This window comes from Lutjanus erythropterus, chromosome 1 (genome assembly GCF_056507025.1).
Source record: "Lutjanus erythropterus isolate fLutEry1 chromosome 1, fLutEry1.hap2, whole genome shotgun sequence".
NCBI classification, from domain to species: Eukaryota; Metazoa; Chordata; class Actinopteri; order Lutjaniformes; family Lutjanidae; genus Lutjanus; species Lutjanus erythropterus.
In genome coordinates, this window is record NC_139317.1 from 34720955 (window position 1) to 34740057 (window position 19103).

General features: G+C 40.8%; 1 protein-coding gene across 2 annotated transcripts; it reads right to left on the reverse strand.

Moving 5' to 3' along the window:
• Nucleotides 1-491: 491 nt before the first annotated feature.
• On the reverse strand, nucleotides 492-4458 carry irx5a (iroquois homeobox 5a). Of its 2 annotated transcripts, none has more exons than XM_084720596.1 (3): nucleotides 3721-4458; nucleotides 2442-2847; nucleotides 492-1750 (listed from the first exon to the last, which is right to left on the reverse strand). In XM_084720596.1, the coding sequence occupies exons 1-3, from the start codon at nucleotides 3976-3978 to the stop codon at nucleotides 1041-1043; spliced, it is 1374 nt and encodes a 457-aa protein (XP_084576722.1). In that variant the 5' UTR covers nucleotides 3979-4458; the 3' UTR covers nucleotides 492-1040. The 2 variants fall into 2 exon arrangements, with proteins under 2 accessions (XP_084576722.1, XP_084576731.1); XM_084720605.1 differs by having other exon boundaries at nucleotides 3736-4455.
• Nucleotides 4459-19103: the final 14645 nt, after the last annotated feature.

Here is a 19103-nt window from a genome sequence, read left to right on the forward strand (position 1 = left end):
TGCCTGGCTAAGGCTACTGGCTACACACACACACACGCACAGTGTAATAATAATAATATCTGCCTCTCTACTGTGTGCATGACAGCATTCTCCCTATTTCTCCAAACACCAGTGTTTCACATCTAACGCGCCATTAAAGTGACTCTCCATTAATGATATATAATAGGGCAGTATGTTCTAAATGCATGGTCGCGTCCCTTTTAACAGCTTTGCCACGCCTTGGAAAATAGTAATGAGGTCTAAATTTGGCATAAAATCGAGCTCATTACCGGAGTTCACCACCTGATTGCTCTGCATAAAACACGATAGGTAATTGGGTTAAATGACTGCGTCTCGGTGTTGTTATTATATCAATATCCACTTTTAGAAACGTGCTCAAGTAAAAAGGCCCTGGGTGTAAGAGAGAAAAAAAAATAAACTGGTGATAAGCCATAGACCAAAAAAGAACCTCCGTTTTGTTTCCAACATTTTTCATTCACAAAAAAACCCTGTGAATATTTGCACCAACCAAAACGAAACGGAACCCTTTTTATTGTTTCGATATTCCAACATCCTTTTGCTGAAAGCAGGCCTCTGTCAGAGCTCTGAGTGCCATAATATTTTGAGATGATGATTACCATTGAAACATCTGTCACGGTGCAAAATTTAATTAATATTTCGTATAAATTAATTGGCCTTCAAGCACTTTAGACACATCAGGCAACGCCAACTGCTCCCCAAAACAATCGCTGCACAAGTGTATTTTTTTTTTTTCCATAATTTACTTCAAAGATAGTGTGTTGTCCATTTTAAATACAAAAATGCTACATTAAATATACATGTTAGTCTTTAATACAAATAGACTCAGGCGGCTGCAGCGATTAAGACCATTCTTCTTGTTACATTTTAGGATTAACCATTCAGAAACTAAAAATTTGAGGATAAGCATTTACTCAGAAAATAACTGTTGTCAGAATTTGCTTCATCATTGTTCTTTTTTCTTTTTTATGCAACCACAAAAAATAAATAAAAGTCCGCGGTGAGTGGAAAATATTCAGGTATTAAATGCTTGACATACCTTTCTTTAGTTCATAAGGGGAGTCTTTACAAAGATCTACCTGCGTTTGGCCTCTGACTTTCTGGCTCTCCCTTACCAAAGCCTCTGCTCTATTTAACACAGTCTGGTTTAATCCATTGAAATGTGCCGTGGAGCCCGTGGTTACCGAGCCGTGGTTACTGTGAAGATGTCCAAAACTGCCACCATAGTTCGTGTAGCCGGGGTAGAAAGGGGAGGTGTAGTACAGAGGCCTGGATAGGACCGTGCTGTTGGGGAGCGGGCACTGAGGGGAGGACCGTGATGGAGACGCGTTGGTGCCCATTACTGCGCTCTGACCCAAGCCGGGGCAAGCCTGTGGCGCCTCGCCGCTGCCCTTACACCTGTCTGAGGACGTGGCGATCTCCGCAAGGGACCAGAGTTTGGGTTTAGGGGCCGAGGGGGGCGAGTGGATAACAGAGGTCACGTTGCTGGTCACTGTACCCGGTGCATGGCTCAAATCTGACGGCTTGTCTTGTTGCGCAACGCTCTGGTTCCCCCGAGGCACCGCCGAGGGAGACGAAGTGGTGGGTTTCGCGGAATCCGGCAGCAACTCTGTAGTCCGCTCCTCCTGGTCTTTTAACTCCGAGTCGCTCAGAAGGGGATCCGTGTCTTTGCCATGGTTCTCCTCTTTAAATCTGTCACAGCCCATGTCCCCCGGGTTCAGCAGTTTATGATCTAAAGCACAAATAAAGAACAGAATTACTGCCAAATAAGCATAACATTAAAACGTTGATAAAACTGTAACATGTGTTGTAGGTGATTGTAAGGCGAACACAAACTGAAATCGGATACATAAAAATAATGAGGCTACTTATGCACGTTTCCCTTAAAAACAGTTATTATGCGTGTGCCATAAATTGTCCTCATAAAGATGTGTGCCAGTCTAAAAAGGTGAATGAACTCTCCACAATTATAAACTGCGTTGCCCAAACATGAACAATGTGCTCAAATTTAAATCCAAGCAAACAACATGGATATTTTAATTTACACATATATATTCGCATTAAATATTATTCTATCATATCATCATAATAAGCATTCAACAACCGTTCAAAAGTGCGATATAATTATCATACAAAGGCAATATTTTGAGCCGAATAGCCGGCGCACTCCACCAGCTGTATCCTTATTATGCAGTTAAAGATAAATTGACTGCTAAACACTTTGCGTCACAAGCAATTTCAGCCTCTGAGAAGTCAAACGAGGGGAGTTCAAGGTGATTATTATTTAAAGCAATTGTCCCATTATAAATAATATACCACCATTAACCAGCAATCAATTTTGCACCCTGAGTGGAAACGACTGCGATGAAAAATTGATGATTTTTTTTTTCCTTTTGCTTTTTTTTTTTTCCTGCACCACCGACCTGCTTCTGTGTCTGTGGAGTCTCCCTTGTCTGTGGGCTTGTTTGGCTCGTCGTCGTCGTTTTTCTCCAAATCGATATTCTCATCCTCCTCCTCGTCCTCGCTCCGGTTCCGGGGGGTCCAGGTCATCTTGTTCTCCTTCTTTAGCCTCCTCCTGGCGTTGGCGAACCAGGTGGACACTTGGGTGAGGGTCATTTTGGTGATGATTGCCAGCATGATCTTCTCGCCCTTGGTGGGGTAGGGATTCTTGCGGTGCTCGTTGAGCCAGGCCTTCAGGGTGGCGGTGGCGTCCCGGGTTGCGTTTTTACGGTATGCTGGGTCACCGTAAGGGTAGGTGCCCAAGGGTGCTGCGTAAGGGTGGTATCCTATTGAGCCGGCCATTCCCGTGGTGTGATCATAGGGAGAACCCTGTGATTAAAAAATAAAAATAAAAATGAAAAAGCTTGTAAAAGTTTTGTTTAAGACATTTTCCAAAGAGCTTCAAAATAGTTAGGACACAAACATGAACACAGACACACGCGCACACGCGTGGACTTGCGCGTGAGAGACTCAGACACACACACACACACAGACAAACACACTGGCTGTAATCCAGTAGTTCAAGTTTGAAGTTAATGTTTATGGAGTTTGTTGTAACTTTATTGAAATGTGAGGTCTCTTTCTATGCATTTTAATTATTATGCACATGACGTCAGCATGTAGTGGATATTATTATTCTCACTATTTAAATGGTACAATTTGTAATTCTAATAACGAATTGACAGTAAGAATTATAGGCCTAACGTTTTGCCTATTCTTCTACGATCAGTCTTTGTAGTAACTAGGCCTGCATATCCAGTCTGTAGCCTATGAATTTCTCGTGTTGCCATGAGCACTGAGAATACAACCAAAGTTAAACACGATTTTCCTTTGTCTCAAGTCAAAAGTTGTCATATTTAAGTTTTACAACTAGCACCACTAATAGGATGATAAACAGTGACCTAAATTGCCATCACACGGAGCGTTGCAGTCAGTTCTGAGCGTAGAAGCTTCGGCAATTCATTGCCCACTCTTTCTCATAAAAACTACAATTTACTGCAGAACCATATAATAGCACAGCACTCATTTAAATTACTTCTGTTTACTCCACAACATGTTTTGTGGACCTGACATTCTGTAATATTATATTTCGGTGACGCACATCTTTCTGTTAATCGCTTCGCTCCGCATGCAGAGCGGACCCTTAAAGCTTATAACGAGTTAATATCATCGCTTTTACTTCCCATTAGATTGAATAATCACCTTTAGTTTACTCACCACGTACGAGGTGAATGTGGCAGCTGCCGCCGCGTCCGCACTGTACGGCAAGTGGGAGTTGTAGCCTGGCGAGGCGCTGGTGAACGCAGTAGATCCGGCATAGGGCGCAAAAGCAGATCCCGAAGAGGATCTCCCAAGTTCCTCGGTCCTGGGTCCCGATATGACGCTGGTGCTGTACGCAGGGCACGAGTACAGGGCTAGAGAAGCGGACGGCTGGTACAAGTAGCCCTGAGGATACGCCATGCTGGAGCCCGGAGAGTAGAAGCCACTTAACTTGCGCACTTTCCCCCTCTTTTATTTTCTCATGCGCTGCTGTCGGAGCGCATAGAGCCGTGTGTGTGTGTGCAGACCCCGCTGCCTGTCCCCCTTCTAAATGACAGTGAGGCAGAAAGTAAAAGTGATTCAATAAAAGAGAGGCTCTAGATGTTGGATGGATTTTTTTTGATCGCTGCCAGCCAGTCAGCCACTGCCCGTCGGATGTTTTGTCTGGTTTTGTTTTTCTCTTGCTCCCTTATCTGAGTTGCACCGTCGCTCTCATGCCCGCGCAGAAGTTTTTTTTTACCCGTCGGACGGGGGCTTTGCTTGGGAAAATGTCCTGCCAAGATGCTAAGTTGAAAAATTGAGGATCCCGACGCCTACTACGCTCCTCCTCTCGGGGTGTAGTCACCGAAGGAAAAGGCAAGCTTAATGCTGGGTAACCACAGCCCTGCCCAAACCCATGCTCTCTCTCCCTCTCTCTCTCTTTCTCTCTCTCTCTCTCCCTCTCTCTCTTTCTCTCTCTCTCGCTCTCTCTCTCTCTCTCTCTCTTCCTCACCCCCTCCCTGCTCCCTACCCTCCTCTCTCTCGCGTTAACTAACAATCCTTCTCATTCTCTATTTCTCTATTTTTTTCCTCTTTAACAAGGCTCGTTGCAGTAAGTCTCAAGTGCGCCTGGCAGCCCCCCTTTGGATGGCGACATCATGCGAGTCTGTCAACTCCCAACTCTTCTTCTTTTTCTTTTTTTTTTTCTCCAAATACGAAGCCGTCACTTTCACACTTGATCAATAACAAATCGGCTGTTGTATGCCAGGATATGGGCTTTGCAAGATACCGGCAGGAATTAAACAGGCGCTCCACACGCTGCGCTCTCGTTTTTGTTATTCTTTTCTTTGTGCGTAAAAAAGTCGTCAATTTAAGCGTTAAATCAACAGATTGATGCTCCGTGATCTCCGTGCGCCTTGTGTCAAAATCCGCAATGGGAGTTTCAAATGGATTATTGTGCACGTCGACTTTTCTAACGCCAGACGAATATTGTATCGGTAAGATATATGTTAACTGAAAAGTAAAAAAAAAAAAAAAAAAGTAAAATGGCGCAAACAGCCGGTCGAACTACTCTGTCAGAATAGTTGTTGTGTGAGAATAAAGTTTGCCTTATTGACTCTTTATATATTGTGATTGTTGGAAGTTTGTTTTTTCCTGCGCCTCACTTGTGTTTGAAGGATTTACTGTGGCGACGGCTAAATAGTTTTTGCAATAGATCCTGGAATAAACCAGTCAGATACACACTCCCAGAAAGTCATAAACCCTCAAGCCAGGGCAGATTAGTGCCAACTACACCAAATCCGCCTGGACCAGTGGATGTAATCTCATTTGATCACTGCAGATACGTTTCACTGTTGAAAAACTGAGCTAAGATTTATTTAATATGCCACTCGGCAATTACTTCTCCATACTTATGCCATTAGACACCTGATAAATCTATTATTTATTATTTATTTTATTTATTCATTTATTATTATTATTATTATTATATTGGTAGTATTTTATTTTTTAGAGCTTTCACAATTTATTTTTGCAGCTTTAAAAAATATCATCAGACTGTTATAAATATTATTTAGACGTCTACAAGCCATTTTCATTCTGGTGATTGACTTTGCAGTTCAAGTCTCAGATAAGCCGAAAGGGATCGCTGTAGGCGCTGCTAAAGAGTGTGTGCACACACTGTCACGTGTTTTTTACGCTCTGAAAACCTCCAGAGAGCACAGAATGATGACGCTGGTACAGTGGGAGCCGACGCAGACTTTAAAAAAAAGAGAGATAGAGGGAGAGAAAGAGGAGTGAGAGGGAGAAATAAAGAAAGAAGGATGGAGACACAAAGCGACCCTACAGTACAGCCTAATCAGATGACAGTGATACGATGAGACCCAGTTTCACAGCCTCCTGTAGTGTGCAGACAATCAACTAATTGCCGGAACTTTTTCTTATAACAGCAGCCACAAGACGAGCCGACTGGTACTGACAATTAGTACCATTCTTATTTATGCGAAAGCTGTGGAAAAGCATAATAAAGCGTCATTATTAGACACGGTTATATTCCGATTAGAATGAAATTATTGTCCGTCGTGTTTAACTTACGCATTTGTATCATATTTTGTGCCTTGAATGATATAGAGAATTAGTGATATTATTTATTTCTGTTGCATAAAAGATGGAAGGAAGTTTCCAGAGCTTGTGTCATGTGTCCTCCTTAACGCGTTTTGGTTCAGAGTTGCTCTCTGAAGTAGGAGGAGGACCCATAATTTGAGATCACGGAGCCTATAATAGGAGTAGGTTATGGCAACTGCTTCCACCTCTCAGCACTGCACTGATAAAGGAGGAGGTGTCGGTGAGTATAGTTTTACTCATTTGCGCTTTTTTATGTGGGGGGGAAACGTGCGTCTCTGTTTTTAGATGCGTAAAAGTGGGCTGTTCTCACGCAATATGATCCGAATCTAATTTCATATGTCTGTTGCTTTTGACAGCTTATAACTTCTCTTCGTTATCGCTTATTCTTTTTTTCTTTCTCTTCCTGAGAGCACGGTTTTGACGCATGAAAGCAGCTTTATACGTGGCGAAAGAAGAAGTGAATGAAAGATGATGCATGCCACTTAAAATGCCTGAGGGAGCAAGTGTAATCTAAATTGGATATAGAGGGTATTATTACACAACATTATGCGTTGTGGCGGACTAATTGCGCGGCTGGGTGAGTTAAACAGTCAGTTAATGTCGAGTGGCGGACAGGTTTCTGGAGCGCACAAGGTCAGCTGTGCTGCTCCCAAGCCTTTAGTGGTATACAGGAGGAAAAAAAAAAATGCTTGAAGTATTCATGGGATTTTTAACCATTCTAAATCTGTGTCCTAAACCGATTAGTTGACACCAATTTTTCTTTGATGTATTAGCTGAGGGCTTTTGCCACTTGGAAGCCAATTGAAATTCAAAACAGTTTTCGCTCCAAATGCTTTGGGGAGATCTGCTGCAAATAATGGATGTAATTTATTTTTGACCTTGCTTTTTTTTTTTTTTTTTTTTTTTGAAGAGGGGTTATTAAATGATTAAACATATGTGCACTATGCTGCTTTACTAAACAACTGGCATCATATACAGCTATGATTAGCTACTATTATGAAAGCATAACAGTAATTTATATCAGTTTTATTTATGCATGTGAAATAGGGATGCACAACATAGATTTTTTTTTCCAACCGATAATTACCTGCTTCTCATGGCCGATATATGTAAGAAAACCAATAATATCACATTTTTGTATTTTAAAGTTCACATGTCCTGTAGTTAATGCACACATGAGGGTAAGAAAGGCTCAGAAGTGATCAAACATGGATGATATAATAATCCACAGCTCTGACCAAACCAAATCTAAGTGACATCACTCTTCAAAAAACAAAAACAAAAAACAAAGAACAGTTTTGACTCTTCAAATGTTCACTTATTTTTTCTATTTCAGTACATTGAAAATCTTTCTAAATGTACTTTGGCTTTTATAGACTATTTTGCCTAAGAATTCAAAATAAATACATTGATAAAATCTGTCAAAACAGATATTAGTAAAGCTAATATTAATTGCCTAATGTACGCTGATAGCAGTGTAGCGTCATAGGTTAATATTGGCAGATAATTTATCGGCCCTTATATTTATCCTGCATCCCAAATTTAAAATGTGATAGGCATGACATCAGTTGTTACTGCAACTTTTCTGTTTTTTTTTTGTGTGTGTGTGTGTGTGTGTTTTCTAGTCACTATTACAAAGTTGTTGTTTTTTCTCCAAAAGCATTAAAAATAATAATTCTCTATTTGTTTGTCTTGTTTTGAATTTGTTCAGATCCATGTTGAGGAAGTCTTCTCATGTCACCAAGCAGTCAGTGAAATGCATCCCTCCCATTGCCCCAACACACACACAGACACACACCTAATTTAATATAAAACTTAACCGCTGGACCAATTAAAGTGACTTTATTTACTTTTTGAAGATATATTTATTGGACACACTTGCATATATGATGTAATATAAGATTCAATTGTCATATTTTGTCTGTTTCAAATAATTTAATTAGCTACTTTTTTTTTTAGAATGCTATTGCTGCAGCCATTCTGTAATTGTTTTTATAGAAAGGTTTAATGCTTTTTCCTGATACAACTATTGTTCATATGAGGTCATACACAACTCAGACTTGATGATTTTATTTAGCTTTGAAAGTCACACAACTTACATGAAGCACAATGAGCCAACATGGCTTTCAGCAGAGAGAATCTATTTTCTGATCTCTTTTCTGTTCTTGTGTTCTCTTTTTCTCTTATTGACCTGAATGAAGATGTATGGAGCGAGAGTGTGTATGTGTGTGTGTTCAGTTTACTCCTGATGGGGCCTGTCTGCAAAACCCCCCCTCCCTCTTTCCCTTCTCGCCATGATCCCCGCAAGGCTGAGTGGCAGGGCTCTGGATAGGCTAAGTGATGAAATGATGACCCTATTATGAGAAGCGCTTCCAAAATGAGAGGTATCAGACAAAGATTGCACCCTTCTCTCACTGCAACGCCGTCCTCCTGCACTGCACTGCCAGCTGCGCAGATGATGATTGATTTGCTCGAGATGGATCACAGGAAGCACCCATTGATTTTTCAGTGTTTTATCAAAAATATTTATTTACAGTTGTATCCATAGGGCAGACACCACACTCACCCTATACCCCTATTTTCCAAATGGGGGGCTGGTATAAAAGGGATAATTCTCCCTTCTCCATGACAAGACAAATGACCTGTAATATTATTTCAGAAATGAGTCAATAGGCTTAGTGACTAAACGAATATTGATTGTATATAATGAAGCTTGAGTGTGACTATGAGCTCTTTCAGGGGCCCCTGCTGCAGACTCCACTGTCAGCATCTATATGGTGATGCCAGACCTCTACAAACTGAGTGTTTTACAGACACTACAGAGCTGCTACTACAGCTGGGACAAAATAAACCTCATGTTAGCGAATACCACAGATGGTGAATCCACCTATTCCTCTCACTGGTGTGTACCTGTATATTTTGATTCATGATCTGAGAGCTCTCCATGGCTGACTGTTTTCTAACCAGACCTAAGGCTAAATAGCATGTTTGTTTTGAAGGTGCTATAGGTGCCATATGGTAATCATCTAAATCCCATACTACTTAAAGCTCTTGAGGCATGTAGGAGGCACTCCTGCAATGCCTGCGTGAAGGTAAAGTGATACAACGTACAAATCAAATGACTACCAGAATGCTAAAACCACAGTGTGGGAGCTGTGCCCTAGATATTTGTACTGACTTAATCCAATTGAAATAGTATGAGTGAGTTGCAGGGGCTCCCAGGTCTGTTGCTCGCTTATGTATGTGATGCATAATAGAAGTTGACGAGGTTGGTGATAGATCACAGCCCAGGTAATGTAAACACATTAATCCCTCAGGGTTCATGTGCATGTTCTTTCTCTCTTTTTCTCTTTCTCTTTCTATCAGCCTCTCTCTTTCTCTCTTTGAGGCCCCCCCCACCATTCCTCCTCCCTCCTCCCTCCATGTTCATCATCTTTCTCTAAATGCGTTAGTGGAGCACAAACCAGAAGCAGCCTTAATCTGTCAACATGCCCTTTAATTGGAGGGAGAAAACAACACGTGCTCCTGGTTGTGCCATTCCTAAGTGCACATGCCAAAGAAACACAGAGTTCACGGAAGAAGTGATCCCGGGAGAGCGGGGCATAATTAAAAGTATCTTTTAATAGGCTTGTAATGCTGAGCCTGACTCTTGTTGCCTTAAGTAGAGGGCAAACTCTGTGGCTGGAGACGGACATGCGAGGGGCTTCTGCTGAGGGGGGGCCTGTAAACGATACGTCGCCTGCATGGCCGTCATCAGACATGCAGTCTCTGCCTCAGTCACCGCACTCGGGACAACAACCACGTTCCACCCCTCGCCGCGGACACCTCGGCTCACCCATTCCCGTGTTCTTTTGTTCCCCCAAATGAGGGATTCTGCTCCACAACATCACCTCTCCTCCCGGGCCACTTTGGCAAGTTGTGTTTTACCTCCTACTCGCAGCAGAGAGAGATGGGGCTGAGGGGTTGATTTGGGGCCTGCTGCACTGTAATCAAATGAGACTGCTTAGGGGAGAGGAGAAGGAGGAGGTGGAGTATTATGTTCTGTCGTGCATTCCACTGCAGCATTGTTGCTTTTTTGTTTTTGTCAGGGCAGACTTTGATGCTGTATCCCCTTACCTTTGTAGTCCCGGCAGCCATGTTTCATAAACACAGAATGGGAAACATCCTCAGCATTAGAAATTTAGATTGCCGCTTTCCTCCTGCCACTCTGCATTCCGCACGTGCCCAGTCGCATTCTCCTTCTCCCTGTGCTGAGGCATTAAGTTTCCTCTCCCATGCCTCTGATACATTTAAACATCTTACAATCAGCCCCTTTTATTCGGTGTGTCATGTATAATCTGTGGCAACAACAATGCCAACATGGCTCTATGTTCTCTCCTCTCTCTTGGTACTGAAGTATTCCGCTGCCACTGTTTTGTTTCAGGACAATTGCCCGCGCAAAAAGCGCACTTGCTTGAAATTGAGATGGTGCCAGGTGTTCAATTTAGACCTTGTCTTTATGATTGAGAGTGTAATATTAATATCAAGCTACGCATCCTATAGTATACTCGTTGCTTTGTGTTATCACACAGGGAATAGGCAGTGCTCAATTGTCTTTGTAGTTAACTGGAAATCTCAAAGGGATACAGTTTAATGTTATTCTAAATCTATTTTAACTCATTAAAACCCAAAGTGTTCAGCTCGGCTTCCCATATTTTATTGTCTTACTGCAGTCTTCCTAATGTACTGTATCCTCAGTAGACTAATTTCACATATAATTGAATATTTAAATGTCAAACATTGATGAGAATCATGGCAAAATAATGAAATTACCTCAGCAAAAGGACATTTTTATTAGACTTTTGCCACCAGAAACTCTCTTCTCTGTTCTGTGCTGAGCCCCAGGTCTTCCTCCTCCTCCTCCTCCTTCTCCTCCTCCTCTTCTTCTTCCTCTACTCCTTCTTCTTTGAGTGTATCAGTTTTGTCCAACATCTGACACACTGCCCTGGGTGATTGAGCCAGACGTGGAAAGCCAAAGCGGAGATGCTCCCCTTAATGCCCGACACCTGGTGCAGATTTGGAAGGGATTGCACTTCAGGTACCGTCTTACCTCTTCCCCAATCCCAGAAAGTCCCTGAGGTATTTCCTTTTCTGTCCACGGCTGTGTTTGTTTCTCCTGCGCTTTGCCACCCAACTCCTCCAGCCTGTGTCAAAGTCAGCCTCTGTATTAGGATTAGGCTGATAAGGTCTTGAAATACGATACCTGTCCTCCCTTTGATACACACTGTTCTGATTTGTTGAGGTATTTCTTTAGGCCCTAAAATATATCAATAGGATTAAAATCTATTGCAACAGTATCTCAGGTTTTCAATGGGACAAACCTTTTTTGTAAACAAAACACACATAAATCAGATGTTCACATGTATATCTAGAACAGCCATTCCCAAACAAAAGAACACAGCTACCCAATCTTAAATATAAGATTTTCTGCAGTTTACCCACACATAAACAGAGCAGTTCTATGTGATCGTGGGCATATAGCAATGCAGTTAAAATTGATAATCCATCCACATCACTTGCACTTCCATATTAACTCTTTTCTCACCAATCATAAGTCGTATTCTGTTAACTACGATTTCCTGCCACTGATGACGATATAAGATTTGTTCCACTGTTAATGTGAGGGGTCACCAAATATGCTGCAACACCTATAGGGCTTGGTGTAGTTTTCAAAAAATTATTATACCAGTAACAATACCAGTACCCTTGAAGTAATACTGATATGAAGTACTTCATTTGACACCAATCACTGCAAGAACACTTGCAGTAAAACATGTTAAAATAGCTCAGATAAATTAAGAAAAACAGGCAATTTGCATCCCATTGCTTTGTTTGACTACCTTTCTTAAATGTATGCATATAATTATATTTATTTTATGGTAATTTCCAACTTAGTTACAAAATTTAAAATTGGAAACTTTATTTATTTTTACTGATCCCTCTTGGCCCACCTGCAGTGCCTTCAAGGCCCAATAGGGGGCCATGACCCACACTTTGGGAATCTCTGATTAAGAACATGAGTTTGTTCAGTCGCATAATTAGATGTGTTTTTTTTAGGGCTGTACGATATGTTAAAAAAATTATATTGCAATTATTTTGACAGGTAATGAAATTGCAATATGATTTATTTTTAATGGAAATTATATTTTTTTGCATTTTAATTTATTTTTATTGAAAAAAAGATAATGATTATGTGACATTTTTGGGGTCTGTACCAAACTAACTAAAACTACATCTGGAGAACAAGATTTGCAGGCCAGAGCATTTCTGCAGCTCTGCAGTGCTTCATTATGATGCAATTTTGTTATATTCTTCTTGTATCAAAAACAACAGTCTCTGCCATTTGGATAATTCACTTTATTCATATTGCAGTTTTGATAATGTTTCCATTAATTGTGCAGCCCTAGTTTCTATTCAACAAACAAAGGACTTACTTTTCCCAGAATGACTATTGATATCAAAACATTTCCATTGCTAACATCATTAATTTCCTAATCCCACATGTCTTCTACCTTGTATCCGTCTGTTCCTGTTGTTTACACCCCCTCCCGCCTCCGCCACACCCTCTGTCAGGGTGTGCTTTACAACTGGACACGTTACTCAGGAGTGTTACTGCTCACCTTACAGCTTGCAGGCACATCTGCAGGCTGTGCTGGGACAGCATTGCTAGCCAACATTAACACAGCAAGGACATCAAAGGCTGGCAGCCTGGGCTGCACCACCTGAGCATGTTGATTGCAATGCACCGCAGTGTCACCTGACCTGGGAATGGAGAGGGTTTTGTTGTGCCAAGTGGAGGCATTATATCCAGGAAGTGCTAAATAGGCTCGCTACCAGAGTATACAGTGTTAGGAATACAGCTTGAAAGCAGTATTTAAAGATCAAAAGCTTTTGGATAGATATTTTTGTTTTGTTTCAAAAGCATGTTTTTGAGGATGTATAAATTCCAAAGCTTTGGCCCCTTTACAGGGTTCTATGTTATTCATTTATTTATTTATTTATTTTGGCCCAGGCAGGCAAGTAGGTCAAAAATCAATTTGCCCAAACTCACTTTTTAGTTGTCCCTGTACGACATGTATGACATATTTTGGCAGATACTGCAATTGTGATATGATTCACAGTCAGTGGGAATGATAATTTTTGATTTGAGGTTTTTTTTTTCATAATTTTTATTTTCACTGAAAGTAACAACTAAAATCATGATAAGTCATACTGAGGTCTCTACTACAGGTGTCACAATTCCAACAATAGAGTGAAAATCAATCAAAATGAGCTTGTGAAATCTACTTGCCCAAACTCACTTTTTACTTGTCCCTGCTCAATTTTTTAAAATTTATTTGTGGTTATTAGAGAACAAAGAATAAAGGTAATTGTCATGTATAATATAGGGCTACAACATTTATAAAATGTAGGAAAATAGTGAAAAATGTCGATCCTAGTTTCTCAAAGTTTAATATGAGAAGTAGAAAAAAGCAAGCAAATCTCCATATTTGAGGGGCTGAAACCAGCATGGAAATTGCTTTAACCATTCATTGATTATCAAAATAGTTTAATAGTTTAACTTAAAAAAAAAATCCCAGTTGGGCAAGTGAGTTGCTTGATTTGCTAACTCAACATGGCATTTTACTTCCTGTGGGCAAGCAGGCAATCCCTTTTGATGAGCCTTGTTTTGTGCAAAATTTTAATATGATACTGGCTTCCTTCTCCACCGGGTTGATAAGTTGTGATTGATACTCCACTATAATATAATAATCGTTTCTGGGTATTATAGTGAAAATATATTTTGAGCATCAGTGAAACACAAGCAAGTGTGCACTTTGGTGAGCTTCACAGGCACACTGTTTATGTTGACACATGCAACTCTCTTCCTCATGCAAATGCAATCTAAACATTAGGCGAAGGGAAGGCAAGCGTAGCCCATAAAGGCTGTGAGCTCCAAACACTTTGAACAGACAACTATCACTAATCACTCCCAGAGCAGTGCGGCGTGTAATTACTCTGCCAAACGTTTGCCTTTCACAGCTTAGCACCGGGAGCCCTGACCCTGCGCTTCCCTGTCTTTCCTCACCACCATGCATGTGGAAGGGGAGGCCCTCCGCCCTCCCCACCTCCCTCTCCTTCCCCTTCTCCTGACTGAGGGGGTAGGCAAGCTGAGCTCCCTCTCAATATTTAGAGAAAGGAGTGGAGCAGGAAAGAGAGAGGGAGAAAGACAGGGAGGGGAGAGGACTGAGGTTGGTGCTTCCAGCTTTGTGGGAGCCCATTTAAACAGGCTTTGAAACCCTAGCCATCCGGAGATCAGAAATAGCCTTATTGACTGCATGGGCCCAGAAGTGACTGAGCACACAGGGTTCTTAGAGTTCACCCTTCCTTGCCACTCAGAACAGGAGGGGGGCATCACATGCTAGGGCCATCTACAAAGACTGTGGACATTAATTTTACATCAGGAGAAAAATAATATTGTTCTGGCTATTTTTAGTGTCACAAGGTTGCGCCGTCGAATAATTTCTTTGTGATGTTTTTTTTTTGTTTTGTTTTTTTGCAGGGTGCAGGACATCTAATTCTCCTCACTCTCCTCTCCCTCTGCCTTATTTACTCATATTAGTGATGCGGCTGTCAGTCTGCAGTGTGATCTGTCCTCTGTCTGGGTGAATGCTGATAAGATGACACAATGCAAATATGATGTGTGAGGGAGCCGCCTTGGCAAGCAGGTAGGGTGTGCAGGGACCGGGATCCCATAATGACTATTAGCTGGATTTCACAGCCTGCTTCTGATCTCCTGCAATGACAGGGGCCTTTATAAGAGGATGGGTGTGCCGCCACCCCTCCTAATAGCTCACACACACATGCACTCAAAGGCACACACACAATGGATGATAATGTATATCTAACAGTATGATATATGAAGTAGAGCCCCACTGACACTGGATTTTGAGGGCTGGCACTAGTATTAGGAAATAAAAAAAAAATCAGATATTGAGAAACGGACGATATTCTTCAAAAATATATATTAACCCATCAGTGACTAATAACTTTACTTAGTATGTTAAGAGAAAAAAAACACCAATTGTTTTCTGTAATCAATGGAAGCACAAAGTTTGATGTGGAACTGTCAAGATATATGGCTACATATGACGTTATTAAATTTTGATTTCACACATTTATAAAGCTTTAATTGGTAGCGAAAGTAATTTTTCTTTTGTAACTCCAATTAAATATCAGATTTACGCTGGATCAAAGATCATATTATTGACATTCATGTTGTGTGTACCAAGTATTTGATATAATTCCTTGTAGTTTTTGAGATTGAGCCATGTCTTTATCACACAATTTTTAGTCTCTGGTAACAAGATCTTATACATTTTACCATTTTTCACATTAAAATCTAAAAAAAGGATTAAGTAAAACTTGAGCCATACCCTCATATTTTGACAGATTTGAAAAATTTCAGTGGATTTGCACTGTGCTCAGGTATAAAGGAAATGATCAAATTCAACTCTGGACATTAATACAACTAAGTAAAAAGGACCTAATATGCACAAAATGCTGCCTATAAGATAAAAACAAAATCTGCACTATGTTCTGTAAATACATGTTGGATGACAGATAATATAGAACAATATAGCTGTGCTCAGCCAATATCAGGTCAATAATATCCAACCGATATATCTGTCTGGCTCTAATATGAAGTTTGGTACTATATATGCCACATAAGTGCATTTTGTCCTTCAGAATTATCCATATTTTTTTTATCACATAAATGTGATTAGATTTCTGTCTTTTATTTCTTTTCTTCAATGATAAAGTTATGAATAAATGAAAGAGAGGCTGTTTTCATATGTTCAGCTGGCACACTGCGTACAGAACTTTAAAGCAGGAATGATCAGCATATTATAGACACATAAGGCATCCTTATCTTAATTTCACTACTCCTTCAGCATATTGTCATGCACTTCAGCACTGTTGTACAAGTTCATTTTGACTTGCAGTAGCTTAAAGAGCTCTCTTGGTTGCTGCATGATCTTGTAAAGGCTTTTCAGAGAGCCCTATTTTATCACTGATGTAGTAATTTCACTTCATCAGTCAGTTGTGACTAAAAATACATCGGGGATTAGCTTCATGGCCAGACTATCTCACACTGCTTTGATAACATAATGGGGGCTGGTTGCTCGTGGTTACAGTCATCTGATATGTAGGTTCATAGCATTCAAAACTGCACTTAGAATACTACAGGGTTTTTTGAAAAAAAAGAATGATAGAGTGTGATCTTTTTAAACTCTCATGAAAATGATGTGTCTTCCCTTTTAATTCCTTTGTAGGAGCATTTTGCGAAGATGAAAACAGCGCCCACCCCCACTCCTTCCCCTTTCCCTTTTCTATTCTACACAAATTAGCTATGGTCCTGGAGGGCAAAATGACAAGAGGTTACTGGAAGACTGTGTGTTTAATTAATTGAAAAATGCTTAAATTGCTTTTACAGTTGTTATGTGGAGTGAAAAAAAAAATCTGTGAAAATCCGTGTTGCCAGTACTCAACCATAATTAGCACCCACGGGAATTAAATATTTAGCATTAGCTGTGTTGCAGCACTTAGGACACAAATTTCTATTTTAACTATGAAAGCGAGCCTGTCTTAAGTGCATGAGTCTGTGTGGACAGCTGTGCAAAGGGGAACAGCACAGGATATTTCAGCGAGACACCCCAGTGGCATTCCGGGTCCTTCCACATCACATGTGTAAGAGATATGGCAGTTGTATTCCCGAGGGTTAGGCATTACTCAGAGTATTTAGTTTTCTAATTAGGCTGAGGGCCTTCGTCCATGCCTGCCACCACCATGGGAGCCAATGAGAATTTCCTCTCTTATATGTCAACCCTCTCTCCGAGACACGGGGAGAAAAAGAGAAACGGAGGGAGGGAGGGAGAGAAAGAGAAAGCATGTGTGAAAATGAGAGAGGGATACACACATGGTGGAGGGAGGAATAAAAGACCTGGGGAAAAGCCTTTGTTTATTCCAACTTTAATTACACATTGCCTTTAATGACTCCACTGGTGTGTTTGAGGCTACAGAGAGAGAGAGGCTGTGGAGCCTTAATGATCTGTAGTAGTGGATGTCAGCCGAGCCGTTGGAGACTTAAAGCCCATTTTTAACAGTCCCTTTTGGTTTGGGCCTAGAGGCGACAGCGCAAATGGGGTTCATGCTAAGCCACACTAGACTAGACTCGGGGACTACTTCAGCGTCTGGTCAGCCTCTTTCGCGGAGGGGGCCAGGCCATTTGGAGGCATCAGCAGCTGACCGCAGCAACTGTTGGACTTGTCAGTGTGCATCAGGTTACCCACTAATGAGAAGTAATAAGGGTTATCCCAACTTTATAAGACTTTGATCTTTGTGCACGGTGGGATTTAGACAGAGTCGGAGAAGGTAGGCTAAGATTGGAACTGGAATTTGACCCCCATTTTGTGTGTGTGGAGGAGGGTGGAGAAAAACGGCAACACAGAGGTAATTAAAAAGCTCTAACTTTGGAGTTTGGATGAGCATTTTTGGAGTGTAACATATTGTAGGCTCAACCGAAATGGATATCTTGGATTAGTCACTCACGGGGAGGGACACCGAAGATTACCACCAGACTGGAGGGTTGTCCAAAATCGCGGCGTTCAAACACAGTTGCTGTCAAAATGCAATGTATCATGAAGGGCCACCACAAATACCATTTATCTTCCTAAACTTGGATCTCACTCTGGGAAAGATGCATTAGTATGTATAACTCAAAACAGATGACTGTACTGGATTAAATCACTGAGTCATGTTCAATTAACACAACAGAACATGTAGCCCTTTGAACAGCTGTGTTATTTGTTTTGACACACACTTCTCTGAAAAAAAAATCCAACCACCTCAGCTCCAGCACAGAATCTTAAAACCCCTTGTTCTGTAAAACAAATTCTCTGGATTATTCAAAGCTCTGAGAATTAGAATGGAAAAATCCATGCGTAAAATTACCGTCCATTCAACTTGAGGCAATATTTTCCTCTAGAGGCAAATATGTTAATTGGGCTTCTTAAAGTAGCTCAATCCTCAGGTTATTTAATTTCCCCAAAAGCCTTAGCTGTGCTGAATTCAGAGGGAATATGGGTGTAAAACTCTTCACACCAGCACGATGGCCATCAAGGGAAACGGGGGAAAATGAAAAAGAGAATAATGGTCCATGTTGTAAAGAAGAGACATACGTGAAATGAGAGCTTTTATAGAAGACATAGCAGATTATTGATTTAAAAAATGCAGAAATAATCTATTTAAATTCACTATATGTAAATTTTTACTTTACTTTACTTTTTATTAGAGGTGACTTACACATGAAAACGGTAACAAAAGACATAATTTGATGATGTTGTGAAGTAGTGTGGGATCATGAGAGTTGTTTTCTTCATGTTTTCTTAATGTTAAAGGTAACATTATATTTTTCTTCACTTTATGTTAAGTCATGTTCACAGACTTCCTTTGTCACTCTCGAATGTGTCCAACATGTTTTTGCAGCACAGTTTTTACATCTAGCTTGTAGAGGAGAGAGGAAGACTCAAGTCTTGACCTTCCACGTCTCAAGCACGTTCCAAGTTAATCTGGTGAGAATCAAACAAGCCAAGTTCTTGCTAGTCTTGCAAGTCATTGCTCAGGTTAAGCAAGTCACAAGTCAAGTAATGTGCCCACGTATTTTAACAAGTTATGGCCCCCTGTTAGTCCCCCATTGTCCTTTACATTACAGATGTCTTTTCAATAAAATGCACAATCTATTCCAAGCTAAATCTAACATAGCTGAAACTTAAAATTAGCTTTCTGGCATTTGACCGGCCAATAAGTTAGCTAAAAAAGAGCATTTACGTACCTTTCTTTGTGGGTTTTGTAGTGACAGAAGC